Below are 17,524 nucleotides of genomic sequence, written 5' to 3'. Positions count from 1 at the left end.
AAACACACAAAATCAAAAGAACACGCTTTGCTTTGCTTTGCTTTACTTTACACACACACACACACACATCACAGGACACACTTTTTGCACACGCGCGCACACACACACACACACACACACACACACACACACACACACACACACACACACACACACACACACACACACACACACGCACACGCACACGCACACGCACACGCACACACAAACACACACACACAAACACAAACACAAACACACACAAACACACACAAACACACACAACAGGATACAGGATACACACACACACTAACTCACAAAAGTACATGCATTACACACACACACACGCACACACACGAACACACACGCACACACACGCACACACACGCACACACACGCACACACACGCACACACACGCACACACACGCACACACACACACCCACAACAGGATATGATTTATACACACACACAGACAACAGTAAATGCTATAAACAAACACAGTCTCTCACAACTAACACACGCTATAAACATACAAACGCCAATGCACACACACTCAAATACATACTCACATGTGCACACATACAGTAAACACTACTCACACACACACACACACACACACACACACACACACACACACACACCTGTGGATCTGTTCAGTTCAGCTAAGGCAGTGTGTGCATGAAAACAAGCGGCTAAATGAAGGAAAAACACTGAAATGAGGATGTTCACACTCTAGTTTGCAGATTTTGGTCTATTTAGCTTCAGCTTTATGCTGTCGGACATCAGAAATGCATTAATAAGTGTTTATTCTATTGCTCATTGCGTCTGTAGAGATTAATTCCAGTAAACATGCATCTACACACTGTTTGTTCATATATGGCAGCATCCAGCTGACGTAACACAACAGAAATATGGTGAGAATATAACACTTTTACTTAACAATATTGTCCATTTTATGGACTAGAATGAAAAGAAACCCAAAATCATACATCTAAACCTCTACAAAATCAAACTATGATCAGTATGCAAATATATGCAGATTAGCTCATGTTTAGTGATGTGCACATTTGCATTTTCAGATTTCAGAAAGCGTGTGATGTTAAGCAATGGCCTCAATGTACTGTGAGGTGGGGGTGTAACGGATCACGGCTGATCTGTGATTCATACGGATCACAACTGTTTGGAACACATGTGACCTGTGGATTAATAAACACTTTTCACTGGTAGATTAATCCTAAATTTGCAACGATCGCAGAAGCATCGCCTCTCGCATCATTCAAATCACAAGTATAAAAGCATTTAGGCTTAAAATATAATGATGACGGAGGAAGTTGTGGTGGGTTATTGGGGACGTGGTGGGTTTCATTAAAGGTGTTTTCTGTCACTGCTTGTTTAGCCTGCATTAATGCATTCAGTGTAGGCTGCACCAGTAATCATTACAAGATCAGGATCTCAACACCCACGCAACTTAAATTATAAATGATGGTGATTTGCACATGTTTATTAAAGACATTCCGTTTTTAGTATTTTGAGTTACTTATGAAGTTAGAAACGGTCAAATAACACTGAGGATTAAGAGATTTAATGTATTGTCATCTGCTTAAAAGTTAAAGCTGTAGTCAACAACTGTATTATTTAACCAGTATGTGGTGGGAACCATTAATTCATTTATTCATCTTCTTGTCAGCTTAGTCCCTTTATTAATCCAGGGTCACCACAGCAGAATGAACCGCCAACTTATCCAGTACATTTTTACGCAGCGGATGCCCTTCCAGCCGCAACCCATCTCTGGGAAACATCCACACACACTGACTCACAATAGACAATTTAGCCTACCCAATTCCCCTATAGCGAATGTGTTTGGACTGGAAACCGGAGCACCCGGAGGAAACCCATGCAAACGCAGAGAGAACATGCAAACTCCACACAGAAATGACAAATAACCCAGCCGAGGCTCGAACTAGCAACCTTCTTGCTGTAAGGCAACAGCCCTACCTACTGCGCCACTGCGTCTTAAAAATCAGCCACTGAATAATTCTTCAGAAATGATCGTCTAGCAATGAAGCTTAATGAGTGAATAACTGAATCATTTATATGAATAAATATGGGTTGTACTATGATAATGTTAGATTTCTACATTTAGCATTATCAGCAACAATAGTCGTAACAGCGAGTCTTTCACAGTATTGAATACTTTACAGTGGTTTTTTTTATTTTAGTATTGAATATTTTACAGTTTATTCTTATTCAGCTGATTATTTCTGCATTTTATTTTTAATTAAATTACAGGTTCCAAGTTCTGTTTGAAAACCAAAGGTTTCTTGCAGTGCTGTTTCTGTAAAAGACCCTTTACACATTTCCAGGTTTCTCAGTAGCAGAGGGCATCATAGCAAACTCAGAGTGCAGCGAATGGGAGAAAACCACAGATAATTTTTTACAATCTTATTTGCTGAAATAATCAAAGAAAAATGTCATGATGGTGTTATCAAGACTTTCAGAAGGAGGAAAAAAAAATGTGTGAGACTGAAAACGGCAGCCAGAGGAGAGAACAACGTCAGATTTACTCTATACGCTGCATTAGAAACACCTCGCACAAGCAGTCATTCGTTTAGTTTTTTTGTTTTTTTGTAATTTGACGCGATGATATACTACATGCATAAGTGCATTTAAATGTTTATACTTTTTTAAAATCAAAATATTAAAAACTTTCACGGATTTAAGATTATGATGACATAACAGGCTTAAGGCTGATTTATACTTCTGCGTAAAACGCACGCGTATGTTACGGCGCAGCCACTGACGTGCACCTCTAAAAAAATTTAACTACACGTCACAACGAAGTTTAGCGCAAGCTCTGTGATTGGTCGGCTTGGTAGCGCTGACGAGTCTGGGTGGGGCCGAGAGCCACGCCCGATGTAGCGATTGTTTACAAGTGTGGAGTTCCGTGAAGGAGCGCCGGATGGAAAGTTTTGTTTTGTGTTTACCTCATAGTTAAAGTTGTTGCACGTCCGCCGGTTCCTGCCTCAAAATGAGCGAGTTTGAGTCACTTGTACATCCCGGAAGTGTTCAGAAAAAAACAAAACAGCAGCGAAGAAACTCGACACAGAGGAACATTTACACCTCACTGCCAACTAGCGTTTCGGAAGTGTTAATGCAGACCAACAGAGACAGCAGCAGAAGTATAAATGCACAGCTACGTGCGTTGCATGCGCCGTGGGTTACGCCGGTCACTTGACGCAGAAGTATAAACCGGGCTTAATACAAAGGGTCCATAAATGGAACGGAAATGACATTTATCTCCTCCCCTTTTTGGTTGATCCGAAAAATGGTGCAATCCGTCACTAAAAAGCCATAATGTGATCTGAACAATGAGATTTGTGATCCGTTACACAGCTATTGTGAGGAATAAAGTGCCTGAATATTTAATTCTTAATCAAATATTAGATTTTTTTTTCTCTGCTCATCCTGACGGTGTTTAGAGTCAAACACGTGACTGAACACATGACCAGACTACACTTACTGCGCTATTCAGTATTGCAGCCATTCTGTCGCTAGTCTTCCTCTTGGTTTTGCTTGTTAATGTTATTAATTATCTTAATTAGTTTCATTGAGGCTAAGTTAGTTTTATTATCACACATTCGGACTTAATTATAACATTTCAATAAGTATTCCTTAGTGCAAACTCTAGGTAGTGAATCATATAATCAGGCAGTGTCTATTAAATCACAGCACTGCTCTGTCAATGATTATAATAGGTTTTATTCAATTAAAACGTTGTTTTGAAGTCGATTTTAGACCTAATATTCATAGTAGCGTGATAAACAATATAGGGACCAGGTCACGAGTAGTCACTGAACGAATGTGAGAATAAAAAGCCAACTTTACCTCAATAATAGTTTCATAAACGCGTGTGATGTTGACCTGACAGCGATATTCTACATTTGTTTACTGAATGAATGAGGAGTTTCTGCGCTGATGCTGCGCAGTGTTGATGTGCCACAGCAGCCTGCGCATGCGCTCTCCGCATCTTCTCTACACTCCAGAAATTGAATGAAATCTGTCAGAATTGTGTGACATAAATGACTGACGTTTGACTGATTATGAATATCAACGTGTGTCTGTGTTCTCCGAGCAGGAGGAGCGCGTGTCGGTCAGCAGTTTCAGCTCACCTCCATCACGCTGACGAACAGCTCCTCCGCGGCCTCAGAGTCCTCCTGCTCCGCGTTTTGCTGCCCGGTCACCGGTGGAGGCTCTCGGTCCTCCGACATCTTCAACAACAGCAGATGAATAAAGTCTCAGGCGGAGAAACAGACAGAGATCAAGATTATCATGTGACTGAGTCTCATGACAGAAGCGCTTCATGCGGCTCACGCTCCGCCCTCACTGCGCAGACTCATCACTGCCCGCAGAACACAGCGGTTGCTGCTGAAAGGGATACAGCTGCGGCCGGAAGTTAACGAGAATTATTTATATACTATATTTATTAAATACCCATTGGTTGTATTTCATTAACGTAAACTCGTACCCTAACCCTTAACCCAACAATCCCAGTAATGTAAAAACAGTAATTATACCGAGTAATATTCATATTGCTTATTAAAATACCTATTACATTGTATTTAATAAGCGCCTGCCCCCACCAAACCATGGTGGGGGCAAAACTATTGTTGTACAGAGCCACAAACATGCTATCTTAATGAGAGTATCCGCAGCTGTATTCCATCTAAACAGTGACGCGCAGCCGCAGAACGTCTGGTCACGTGGTTTATTTATTATTTTTGCTTTACCCACTCCACTTTATTAGGTACACCTGACTAGTACCAGGTTGTTCCCCCTTTTGCCTTCAGAATTTATTTAATCCTTCATGTCAGAGATTCATCAAGCTACTGGAAATATTCCTCAGAGATTTTGCTCCATGTTGTCATGATAGCATCACACAGTTGCTGCAGATTTGTCGGCTGCACATCCATGATGCCAATCTCCCGTTCCACCACATCCCAAAGCTGCTCTATTGGATTGAGCTCTGGTGACTGTGGAGGCCATTTGAGTACAGTGAACTCATCGTCATGTTCAAGACACCAGTCTGAGATGATTGAGCTTTATGACATGCTGCGTTATCCTGCTGGAAGTAGCCATCAGAAGATGGAGACACTGTGCTCATAAAGGGATGGACATGGTCAGCAGCAATACTCAGGTAGGCTGTGGCGTTGATGCTCAATTGGTACTAATGGACCCAAAGAAAATCTCCCCCACACCATTACACCACCACCACCACCAGCCTGAACCGCTGATACAAGGCAGGATGATCCATGCTTTCATGTTGTTGAGCCGAGCATCTGAATGTGTCAGCAGAAATGGAGACTCATCAGAGCAGCAACGTTTCTCCAATCTTCTATTGTCCAGTTTTGGTGAGTCTGTGTGAATTGTAGCCTCAGTTTCCTGTTCTTAGCTGACAGGAGCGGCACCCGGTGTAATTGGCTGATTAGAAATTTGTGCTAACAAGCAGTTGGACAGGTGTACCTTATATAGTTGCCGATGATAACTCTGTTGTGCCTATTGGATCCTTTTTTTGCACGCTTGTCCTCCCTCCCGTCTCCTTGGATGGCCGCACTCACATTGCATTCTGGCCTGGGCACGTTTGCGTCATCAATGCAGCGCTGTTCTGTAAAGAAGCACTTTCGCTCAGCACAGTGGACATTTCTTTATGAAAGTAAATTAGTAGCAATACTCGAGAGCTTGCAAATGTAAATGTGAGCACTTGTGATAATAATATTTGTATGTGTAGGTTGAAATGTACACTTACAGCTCTGATGTGAACAGCTGAAATCCTCGATTTGCGCACACACACAACAATCCACACACTTGTGTTTTGAATTGGAAGTTGCAGATTAATAGTTGTGTATTTGTAAAATGTCATTCACAAATACAAAGTGACAGACACACGTGTGCACGGCAAATTTGACTGCATCTCCATTCTACAACCACAGGTCGGCACTTACAACCTCTCAGATTCGTCAGTACAACTACAAATCTCCCGCGCTCTGACTTTTGCTACACATCTCCCGCGATCTCTGTAGCAGAACTCATCTGTGCACTCGCAGATGCAGAGGCGTGAGCAGCGCGGGCCGGGGGAGGGGCGGGGCTGGTGTAAAGCTGTTTGATTGGCTGAAGCCTGACCAATGAACAATGCCAGCAGCCAACAGGACTGAGGTGCAAAATAATCATTTGCCACGATTATTTTATTATTTAGGGTTTATTTAAACTATTTTCTGAAAAGATTTTTGTTAAATATCATTAATTCTACTGTAATGTACATACCAGTAAAAGAGCAGCAAAGCCAGTTTATTGGCTACAGCCAGCCAAAGAGATGGGGCGTTTCTGTTTGTCAGCACACAGGGCAGCTCACGTTGTTGGAGGCCTCGAGCAATCAGAGGTTAAGTTATGATTTTTTAATAATTATCTATATGTTCAATACTGTTCGCTAAGCTAAGGACTGTGCTGGGTGCTTCTCTAGTTTGTTTTTTATATAAGAAACAGTTATGAGTTATCTAGGAGCTGCTTTCAATCATGTTATATGGTTCTAAAGATACGATTCAACCCACATGAAATAAGAAGTTGTAATAGTATTTATAGTAAACAATATTACGTTTTTGAACCATACTAACTATAATAAACTGTATTATACTGTATATATTGCAGTATCTACAACTTTGTTAATGAATGCAACAGCACACTGTAGTATTAACTAGCATGAACTTTAATAAATTGAAGTACACTTATATGTATATATATATATTATATATAAATATATAAATTTGAAAAAATTGAAATATAGCTATCTGTTTAAAACTAAACATTCTAATGCCATTTATTATGCAAATACCAAGTTGAAACAAATCTGTTAAGAACACGCATTTATATGTAAAACCTAATACATTTTAAAGCAGTTTCATTTCTTTCTAATTTATACATCTACATGCATTACATCTGATTTAGGTCCACAACTTGCATCCTTCAACATGATATGTGTGTTCAAAGGAAGAGCAACTAGGTGAGGGAGACAGTGTCCATCGCTCGGCTGAGGGTCCACTTTGAGCATCTCATCTGCAGGGTTAAGCAACATAAGCTGAACAGTCATCATCTCTCTCTATTACAGCGAGCATCAACCAGCTTTACACAACGGCCTGCTTTCTGACCATTAGTAAAGGCTTGAGCAAAGTATTAAAGAGGAGATAACATTTGATGGGTAATGATGAAGTTGGATTTACCACCTCCATCTCATTATGAACAAGGAAAAACCCTGAAATATTTCAATACAAGTAACTAGACATTTGCACTGCACTTATTTGGACTGTAAATTTTATTTGACAATTATTTATTTTTATTTACATTCCCTTACAGAACAGGTGTCAAACTCAGTTCCTGGAGGGCTGCAGCTTTGCAAAGTTTAGTTCTAACCCTAATTAAACACACCTGATCAAACTAATTGAGTCCTTCAGGTTTGTTTGAAACTTTCACTTAAGTGTGTTGAAGCAGGGTTGCAACTAAAAACGTGCAGGGTTACGGGCCTTCAGGAACTGAGTTTGACACCCCTGCCTTACAGTAAAGTGTAAAAATACTACATTAAACAATTATCAAAATAAAAGTTGTGTGTGTGGGTGAGTGTGTGTTTTGTTCAAATCTGTAGTCATCTTGGCAGGTAAAAAGAGAAAATAAAGTCGGCTTCCTCTTGAATGATCTGAATCATTTTGAAGTGTTTGTAGATGAGCTGGATTATCATGTCATCTTTAGCATAAATAACATCCTATTCAAGCTATGCAGCTTCTCTGAGCCCCTCATTGACTTGAAACACGCTGATCTCTCTTGTCACTCCATCCTTACAGGAAACTGAGAAATAACCTATAGTTAGTAACGTTCATAATTAAAAAAGTGTTATAAAGGACACACTGTACACAAACTTGTAAATAGATAGATGGATAGATAGACATGATGCAGGTTATAATAACCAAAACCGGTATGATCTGTAAGAAACTGAAACGCCTAGTGTTATTTTTAATTGCTATTAATGTGTGTGTGTGTGTGTGTGTGTGTGTGTGTGTGTGTGTGTGTGTGTGTGTGTGTGTAAATATACTTTCATGCTAGTTAATACTACAGTGTGCTGTTGCATTCATTAACAAAGTTGTAGATACTGCAATATATACAGTATAATACAGTTTATTATAGTTAGTATGGTTCAAAAACGTAATATTGTTTACTATAAATGCTATTACAACTTATTTCATGTGGGTTGAATCGTATCTTTAGAACCATATAACATGATTGAAAGCAGCTCCTAGATAACTCATAACTGTTTCTTATATAAAAAACAAACTAGAGAAGCACCCAGCACAGTCCTTAGCTTAGCGAACAGTATTGAACATATAGATAATTATTAAAAAATCATAACTTACCCTCTGATTGCTCGAGGCCTCCAACAACGTGAGCTGCCCTGTGTGCTGACAAACAGAAACGCCCCATCTCTTTGGCTGGCTGTAGCCAATAAACTGGCTTTGCTGCTCTTTTACTGGTATGTACATTACAGTAGAATTAATGATATTTAACAAAAATCTTTTCAGAAAATAGTTTAAATAAACCCTAAATAATAAAATAATCGTGGCAAATGATTATTTTGCACCTCAGTCCTGTTGGCTGCTGGCATTGTTCATTGGTCAGGCTTCAGCCAATCAAACAGCTTTACACCAGCCCCGCCCCTCCCCCGGCCCGCGCTGCTCACGCCTCTGCATCTGCGAGTGCACAGATGAGTTCTGCTACAGAGATCGCGGGAGATGTGTAGCAAAAGTCAGAGCGCGGGAGATTTGTAGTTGTACTGACGAATCTGAGAGGTTGTAAGTGCCGACCTGTGGTTGTAGAATGGAGATGCAGTCAAATTTGCCGTGCACACGTGTGTCTGTCACTTTGTATTTGTGAATGACATTTTACAAATACACAACTATTAATCTGCAACTTCCAATTCAAAACACAAGTGTGTGGATTGTTGTGTGTGTGCGCAAATCGAGGATTTCAGCTGTTCACATCAGAGCTGTAAGTGTACATTTCAACCTACACATACAAATATTATTATCACAAGTGCTCACATTTACATTTGCAAGCTCTCGAGTTTCGCAACTGAATTACCTTCATATTTCTTTAGTTATATCGGTTTAGTGGTTTGGCATGCAGTGACACGTGTAACAGGTGTTATATTATTTTTATTAATTTCACTCAAAATTCTCCTTGTTATTCATCAATTATTTTTATTTAATTGTGTATTTTCAAAGTTGTTCTTTATATATCTTATATTTCAGAGTTAATGAAATCATAGTGGTGTTTGTTTTCGATGTGTTGGTGTATTTTGGAAAATTGCGCGTGGCCCCTTTAAGTGTCGTTTTCCGGTTCCGCCTGCTCTCACTCAGTTCGCGGCAAACGCGATTGAGGAGAGGTGAGTTTTACTGAAGCTCCGGTTAAAATATAGCATATAAGTGTTGTTTATCATAATAACACATGTAATGGTGTTCTAAATTGCATTACATTGATATTTAAACATGTATGAGAGGTTGAATGTATATGAGGCATGTATTGTGGGTAAAGTTTATAAGCATGAATGTGCACGCTTTGTAGTGAGAATTATCCCTTTCACTAATAGGTTGGTGAGCTCCTAAGGAAGGCACATACTCAGCTTTTCCATTTGTTTGCTTTATTCATACAGGTATGTGTTTACATATGTGTTTATGCTTCTATTATGTTTTTGAATTTATGTATAATGTTTCTTTTTTTTGGTGTATGTTACACACTTCAACTTTATTTATGTGAGTTCGCGGCAAACGCGATTGAGGAGAGGTTGGTGAGCTCCTAAGGAAGGCACATACTCAGCTTTGCCATTTGTTTGCTTTATTCATGCAGAATAAAAGCCTGTTAATTCCCATATGACTGGTTCCTTTCGCCTAATCACAACACAACGCAGAGTAAAGCGAGGACCGGTCACATTGGTGCCGTGACTTTCAACTGATGTGTCATCATGGATTCTGCTTGATCAACGCCAGTTTGGTCGCCGGGGTGTACTGCATCGTTGGACATCTGATTTCTGCTGGTATCTGTGTCAAAAGGGAAGAGGTTGGACATTAACCCGTGCATACAGAAAAAAAAGAAGCTGAAAGTTTGAAATTAATCTTACCAAAGACAGTAGAAAAAATATAAAGGACAAAAAAAAAAGAAAAATAATTACTTGTGAATTAATTTTACGTTAATGATCTATTTTTTTTGTTTTATCAACTGTTTATTTTTGGTGATCATTATTAATTAAGATGTCACAAGAGGGTGAGAAGACAGATCTTTCAGCTAGTAATGGGTTTGAATTGGGTTTTGCTAGGGGGCGTATCTTTGGTGAACTTGAACATACCCCACTAAGAAGAGCTGTTAATTTTGGTAGTCCCAATTTTTGCTCTACCCGTACTTCTGATAGGGTGCACAATACTGAACAGTGTGTAAATGCTGAGTCACATGATAATAAGTGCAGTAACACTGACCTGAGTAATTTGATCACACAGCTGGCTCAACAAATAGGTCAGTCAATATCTGATCAGCTGAAAAAAGGTAGCGAAAAGAATGAAACTATTGATAATCAACCACAGAGCATAAGAACAAGCCAGGTTCTCACTGAGTCACCGTCTCTCAATTTAACTGGTATGAAGCTGGTTATGAAGCCTGATGTTAAGGCACCCCCCTGCTTCAGAGGGGATGGATCTGACAAATTGACAGTACATGAGTGGGAAGAACTCATGAACGTTTATCTGAGAAAGAAAGGCATCCCTCTACCTGAACAAGCTGATGAAATTATGTCGAACTTAACAGGCAGAGCCAAAGATATAATAAAGATTACTCTTCGTAGCAACCCATTATTGCAGCCACAAAAAGACCCAAGAGTTGTCACAGACATACTAAAGCAACATTTCAGTGACTTGACATATTCTTCGATGCCGCTAGCTAATTTTTATGGTACCTTACCTGTTCCAGGAGAAACTGCTATGGAGTACTGGATTCGGCTTAATAAAGCTGTTGATATAGCAGATGAGTGTTTGAGGAGACAGGGACGAAGTATTGAAGATCCCAACCGTGAAGTGACGATGATGTTTGTTAAATACTGCCCTGATCATTCTCTTTCTGCCATCTTAAAATTTAAGACTGCTAATAAATGGACTGCAGCTGAAATACAAGAACGCCTTGATGAATTTCAAGCTGAGAAAAGAGCGCAGATGAAGGCACAGTCTAATCGTTCTGCCTTTATGAAGCCTGTTGCCACTTATGCTCAAGCACCGACTTTGGATGTTGAATTGTCTGGGAATGAACCAGATGTATCAGCAGGTCAAAATGTGTCACCGTTACCACCATCAGTTCAGTCAAGCGACAGTTGCACACAGTCTCTAATCAATCTGCTTGATCGTGTGCTGAAACAAAATGCACAGACTCCATCTGTACCTGAGGATTATAGACATGCGAATGCGAGACGGATGTTTTGCAAAGTGTGCAGAGCTACTAATCATTCTACAGTAGCGCATTGCAGAAGAGAAGGTTTGTGCCTGTCTTGCTTTGAATATGGACACAGAAAGAGAGAGTGCCCGAACTGGAGTAGTCGACACAGTCCAGACGTAAACTACTCCTCACAAGGAACTGGTCCGTTAAACCATTAGACCCACATTCGGTGAGGGGATGTGTGGGTGATGATGAAACCCTCATAATGGATCTGGAACGACAGTATGAGAATGCATGTAATGCAGTTTCTGATGGTACTCATGTTATATACACACAAAATATACAGAAAATAAGGCCTTTTGACGATTTATTCTATACCTCTGTGATTGTGAATGATCACTTCCACTTGAACGGAATGCTTGACACCGGCTCTATGTCCTGTACACTAAGTGAAGCAGCCGAACAAAAGTTGCTGTCTGAAAACGCTGTTTTGGATAAGAGAGCACTCCCGGAGAATATTGTTCTTGTGGGTGTTGGAGGTAGGACGGCGCAACCAAAATGTTTGTACGAAGTTAACATGAAAGTTTATGGCATTTGCTGTCGAGTTCCAATTCTTGTGGTCCCAGGTCAGCACGATGATTTGATTCTTGGTACTAACTTGATAAAACACATCGTGAGCAAAATGAAGAACACTGATGAGTACTGGGATTTCATATCACAGAGTCCCACACAGCTATCACAGGAAGGGGAACACTTTTTGGATGTGATGTCAAATATCACACGCTGGCGACATGATGAGATCCCTCACAAGATTGGAACAGTAAAACTCCAGCGTGCTGTTACTCTTGCTGCTAGACAAGAACATTTAGTGTGGGGTCGACTGCCTAGTAAGACTCCATTGTCCCTAGGGAGCACTATTTTGGTTGAACCAACAACTTCCAAGACTATGCCAAGAAACATCATGGTTGCACGGGTGATAACATCTATGTGGGGTGATAGGTGGGTTCCTATGAAAATAACCAACTTATCTGACCTACCTGTCACACTGAGAAAAAATCGTAGACTGGCAGATGTTTCACCTTGTCTGGCTGTCGAGGATTTCCCCATCTTGCAGGGCACTGGAAAGATACAGATGGTTAATTCAGAGACACAAGCGAATACAAGTTGTACTTCAAATTCAAAACTAAATGATGTTGGATTGGATGAAATTGACATCGATCTCTGCAAAGTCACGGATGCATCTAAGGAGAAACTTGTTCAGTTATTGATCAAGTACAATGATGTCTTTTCTAAACATTCGTTAGATTGTGGCGAAGCCAAGGAATTTGAACACTGTATACGACTTACAGATGAGAGGCCTTTCCGATTACCATATCGTCGGATTCCTCCTGCCCATTACCAAGAACTGCGGCAAGCGCTAACTGAAATGGAGGAGCAAGGGATTATTAGAAAATCTGTCAGCGAATATGCATCACCGTTAGTGCTTGTATGGAAAAAAGATGGAAGTCTTCGCATTTGTACAGACTTTCGGTGGCTTAATGCAAGAACGCTCAAAGATGCTCACCCACTCCCCCATCAGTCGGACTGCTTGGCTGCTTTAGGAGGTAATAATTACTTCAGTACGATGGACCTAACCTCAGGATTTTATAATTTGCCTATGAGGGAACAGGACAAGAAGTACACCGCTTTCGTTACTCCTATGGGGCTACATGAGTACAACCGCATGCCCCAGGGTTTGTGCAACAGCCCAGCTTCATTCATGCGGATGATGCTTAGCATTTTTGGAGACATGAACTTTAGCAGCTTACTCTGCTACTTGGATGATTTACTTGTATTTGCATCTACTGAGGAAGAAGCTTTGAACAGGCTGGAAATAGTTTTCCACCGGCTTAGGATGCATCGCCTAAAGTTGAGTCCCAAGAAGTGCCAGTTCTTGCGTGATTCAGTAAAATTTTTAGGCCATATTATTTCTGGAAGTGGCATTTCTGTGGATTCTGCTAAGGTAGATGTTATATCTAAAATGTCCAAGTCACAGCTCATGGAGGAGGATGGTTGCACTCCATCACCAAAAAGAATTAAGTCGTTTTTAGGAATGATTTTTTACTATCAACATTTCATTCCTAATTGTTCTGCGATTGCTAAGCCCCTCTTTGCTCTAACTGCAGGTCAAAAGAGACGAGGTAAAGGGAGATCTGGGAAGCATGTTGGCACATTTCGGAAGCTGAATCCCAGTGACTGGGTAGATGAGTGCGATGTTGCTTTCAGCATGCTTAAGGAGAAGTTGTTGAAATGTGCTGTTCTAGCACACCCTGATTTCTCAAAACCACTCATTCTCTCTATCGATGCATCTTTGGATGGGCTTGGCGCCGTGCTTTCCCAAGTTCCAGCAGGGGAAGAAATAGCCAGACCTATTGCTTTCGCCAGCAAGACCTTGAGTGTGTCACAGAAAAAGTATCCTGCTCACAGGCTTGAGTTTTTGGCTTTGAAGTGGAGCGTGTGCGAAAAGTTCAGCCATTGGCTCAAAGGGCACACCTTTACAGTTTGGACTGACAACAATCCGCTTACTTACATAATGTCAAAGCCAAAACTTGATGCCTGTGAACAAAGGTGGGTCTCAAAACTAGCCCCTTACTCTTTTGACATTAAGCATATCGCAGGAACAAAGAATGTGGTGGCTGACACTTTAAGTAGAGACCCGTTTGCGAGAACAGTTAGTCACAGACTCATGAATGAGAGCTACAACCATCTCCTGACTGAAGCTGATGCCATTAAGGAAGATGGTATACAAGATGCGTTTCGGTTAAAGGTTGAGTGCCACAAGTGTAATGATCGTGTGGAATGTCTATCCAGATATGAGCAACCATGTGACTCAGTAGTCATCAAGTTACTTTGCCAAGTCCATGATGAGTGGGAAACTGCTACATTTACTCGTGCAGTCCAGTTGGCACAATCTGTCTGTCAGGTTGCAGCTGCTAACCAAATCTCTTTACTTGGATTTTCTCATGATGAGTTGCAAAGGAGTCAAGAGCTTGACAGTACTATTTCGAAAGTTCTCCCTTTAGTAATTCGGAAAAGACGCCCTTCTCGACGAGAAAGAGACCAGTTGGATATCAGAGCTCTAACACTCATAAAGCAGTGGGATCGTCTGAAAATCCAGGACGGGATCTTGTATAGAGTGACAAAGGACCCAGTAAGCAGACAGAAACGCCACCAGTATGTTCTCCCTCAATGTATGCAGGAAAAAGCTTTGAGTGGTCTCCATGATCTTGCTGGTCACCAAGGACAGGCTAGAACAATTCATTTAGCAAGACAGCGATTTTTCTGGCCCAAGATGGACCATGAGATTAAGGAGTATGTCAAGTGTTGCAGGAGGTGTATTCTGGCTAAAACACCTGAGCCAGCTGCTAGAGCCCCACTGGAAAGCATAAAAACTTCTGCGCCAATGGAGTTGGTTTGTCTTGACTTTTGGAGTGCAGAGGATAATAAGCAACGTTCAGTGGATGTGTTGGTCTTGACAGATCATTTCACTAAGCTCGCACATGCTTTTCCTTGCATTAACCAAACAGCTAAGCAAGTCGCTCGGAAGTTATGGGATCATGTGTTCTGTGTCTATGGTTTCCCTGAGCGAATCGATACAGATCAAGGCACAAATTTCGAGAGCGAGCTTATCGCTGAACTTCTGGCGCTTTCTGGTGTCTCCAAATCTCGCACGACTGCCTATCATCCTATGGGCAATGGCATCACAGAACGGTTTAACCGAACATTGGGGACCATGATACGTTCATTGCCCTTGAGATCTAAGGACAAGTGGCCACAACAGATACAGACTCTGACGTTCGCCTATAATTCAACAGTACATGAAACAACTGGTTATGCCCCTTTTCAGCTTATGTTTGGGCGCATACCACGGTTGCCTGTGGATGTAATGTTTAAACAAGTTTTGAATGATCCTGTAACTGTTGATTATAGCAACTATGCTGCTGCATTGATGTCTCACCTTTCAGAAGCAGCTGAAATTGCCCAAAAACATGCCACACAAGAACAAAACAAACAGGCAGAGACGTATAACCGCAGGATAAAAGGGGTACATCTACACTGTGGAGACAGAGTGCTGATTGCCAACAAAAGCGAAAGAGGCAAACGGAAGTTAGCAGATAAATGGGAACCTACCGTATATACCATCGTGGATAGTGACCCTAAAACACACATATACAAGGTGGAGGATGATAAAGGACTAACCAAAGTGGTTCATCGGAACATGCTCTTGGATATTAGTTTCTTACCAGTAACACTTCCAGAGGAGACATCAGACGAATCAGCAACTGAGGAGTGCTCAGATGACTCAGAGTGTGAGAGCCTATTATCGAATTCCACTGATTGTCTGGAGTATGAGACTTCTAGGAACAAAACATATTCAGGGGCATTAAACAGAGAACATTCACCAAATTCACTGTTTGTTGACGAACCAATACAACAAGATGTTGATAGTAGTGACACTTACCATGGTGATTCCAATTCAGGGAGTCAAATCCAAATCCTTTCTGATGAGGCTTCAGGTCCATGTGATTCTAACAGTGACAGTCCATCTGCGAATTCTGTTATGTCCAATCCAGACGTTGGTGATTCAGTGATTGTAGATGTGTTGTCGTCAGATCACGAACAAGGCAAAATTACAACACGAGCTGGTAGAGTCGTAAAGAGAGTCAACCGTCTTATAGAGACCATGGCCCAAAAGCCATTCAAAATGCCAAACTTGTCGAACAGTTTTCTAAAAAAGTCTCAGTCAGTTTTAAGTTTGTTTTGATGACACTATATTTTGACAAGTCTACTTTTTTTTTTTGGTCATTTTGGCAGATAATCGATGCTGTTAAATTGCATATAAGACACTTTATGTGAGTGAGGATTTCACACAAATGATTACATGTGGTATGGTGTATTTGGCAACATACTTTACTAAGAGGTTTTGAGGCCTGATCAACCTCAAATTCCTCTGTATCTGTCAGGACAGATAGCTTTCAGTGCTGTAATTATGATGTTCATGTAATGGGATTTTTTGAAAACTCCTCTTCATAGATGTGCAGAAATTTTGATGAAATTAGGGGAGGTGAATGTAACAGGTGTTATATTATTTTTATTAATTTCACTCAAAATTCTCCTTGTTATTCATCAATTATTTTTATTTAATTGTGTATTTTCAAAGTTGTTCTTTATATATCTTATATTTCAGAGTTAATGAAATCATAGTGGTGTTTGTTTTCGATGTGTTGGTGTATTTTGGAAAATTGCGCGTGGCCCCTTTAAGTGTCGTTTTCCGGTTCCGCCTGCTCTCACTCAGTTCGCGGCAAACGTGATTGAGGAGAGGTGAGTTTTACTGAAGCTCCGGTTAAAATATAGCATATAAGTGTTGTTTATCATAATAACACATGTAATGGTGTTCTAAATTGCATTACATTGATATTTAAACATGTATGAGAGGTTGAATGTATATGAGGCATGTATTGTGGGTAAAGTTTATAAGCATGAATGTGCACGCTTTGTAGTGAGAATTATCCCTTTCACTAATAGGTTGGTGAGCTCCTAAGGAAGGCACATACTCAGCTTTTCCATTTGTTTGCTTTATTCATACAGGTATGTGTTTACATATGTGTTTATGCTTCTATTATGTTTTTGAATTTATGTATAATGTTTCTTTTTTTTGGTGTATGTTACACACTTCAACTTTATTTATGTGAGTTCGCGGCAAACGCGATTGAGGAGAGGTTGGTGAGCTCCTAAGGAAGGCACATACTCAGCTTTGCCATTTGTTTGCTTTATTCATGCAGAATAAAAGCCTGTTAATTCCCATATGACTGGTTCCTTTCGCCTAATCACAACACAACGCAGAGTAAAGCGAGGACCGGTCACACACGCAGTCAAATATTTCGCAGAACAGATCCGCCACTTTTGACGCTCATAAACAATCATAAAGTCCTCGTGCTGTAGGAATGAGGAGGTCTGCTGAAGCTGCAGCTGTTGTGCAGTGAGGGGTTTGTGTCTTT

The 17,524-nt window shown here is 40.7% G+C and overlaps 2 protein-coding genes and 1 long non-coding RNA gene across 3 annotated transcripts in view; 1 reads left to right on the top strand and 2 right to left on the bottom strand.

Moving 5' to 3' along the window:
- Window positions 1–4,312, bottom strand: part of snx2 (sorting nexin 2) — a gene marked incomplete at its 5' end in the record, with an annotated part of 45,319 nt that extends 41,007 nt beyond the window's left edge. The window contains 1 exon segment of the mRNA NM_001037698.1: window positions 4,151–4,312. Coding sequence (NP_001032787.1) covers window positions 4,151–4,249 — 99 coding nt within the window.
- LOC141375560 (uncharacterized) overlaps window positions 1–10,166 on the top strand; it is a 138,049-nt gene extending 127,883 nt beyond the window's left edge. The window contains exon 2 of the long non-coding RNA XR_012383994.1: window positions 9,172–10,166. This is a non-coding gene — a long non-coding RNA (uncharacterized lncRNA). The remainder of the gene's footprint in view (window positions 1–9,171) is intronic.
- The window catches only part of dmxl1 (Dmx like 1), a 372,767-nt gene that overhangs the window by 128,039 nt on the left and 227,204 nt on the right, over window positions 1–17,524 (bottom strand). The window lies entirely within an intron of this gene.

This window comes from Danio rerio, chromosome 8 (assembly GCF_049306965.1).
Source record: "Danio rerio strain Tuebingen ecotype United States chromosome 8, GRCz12tu, whole genome shotgun sequence".
In the NCBI taxonomy this organism is placed as follows: domain Eukaryota; kingdom Metazoa; phylum Chordata; class Actinopteri; order Cypriniformes; family Danionidae; genus Danio; species Danio rerio.
The sequence above is the reverse complement of the archived record's forward strand: the minus strand, read 5'-3'. Positions and strand labels throughout refer to the sequence as shown.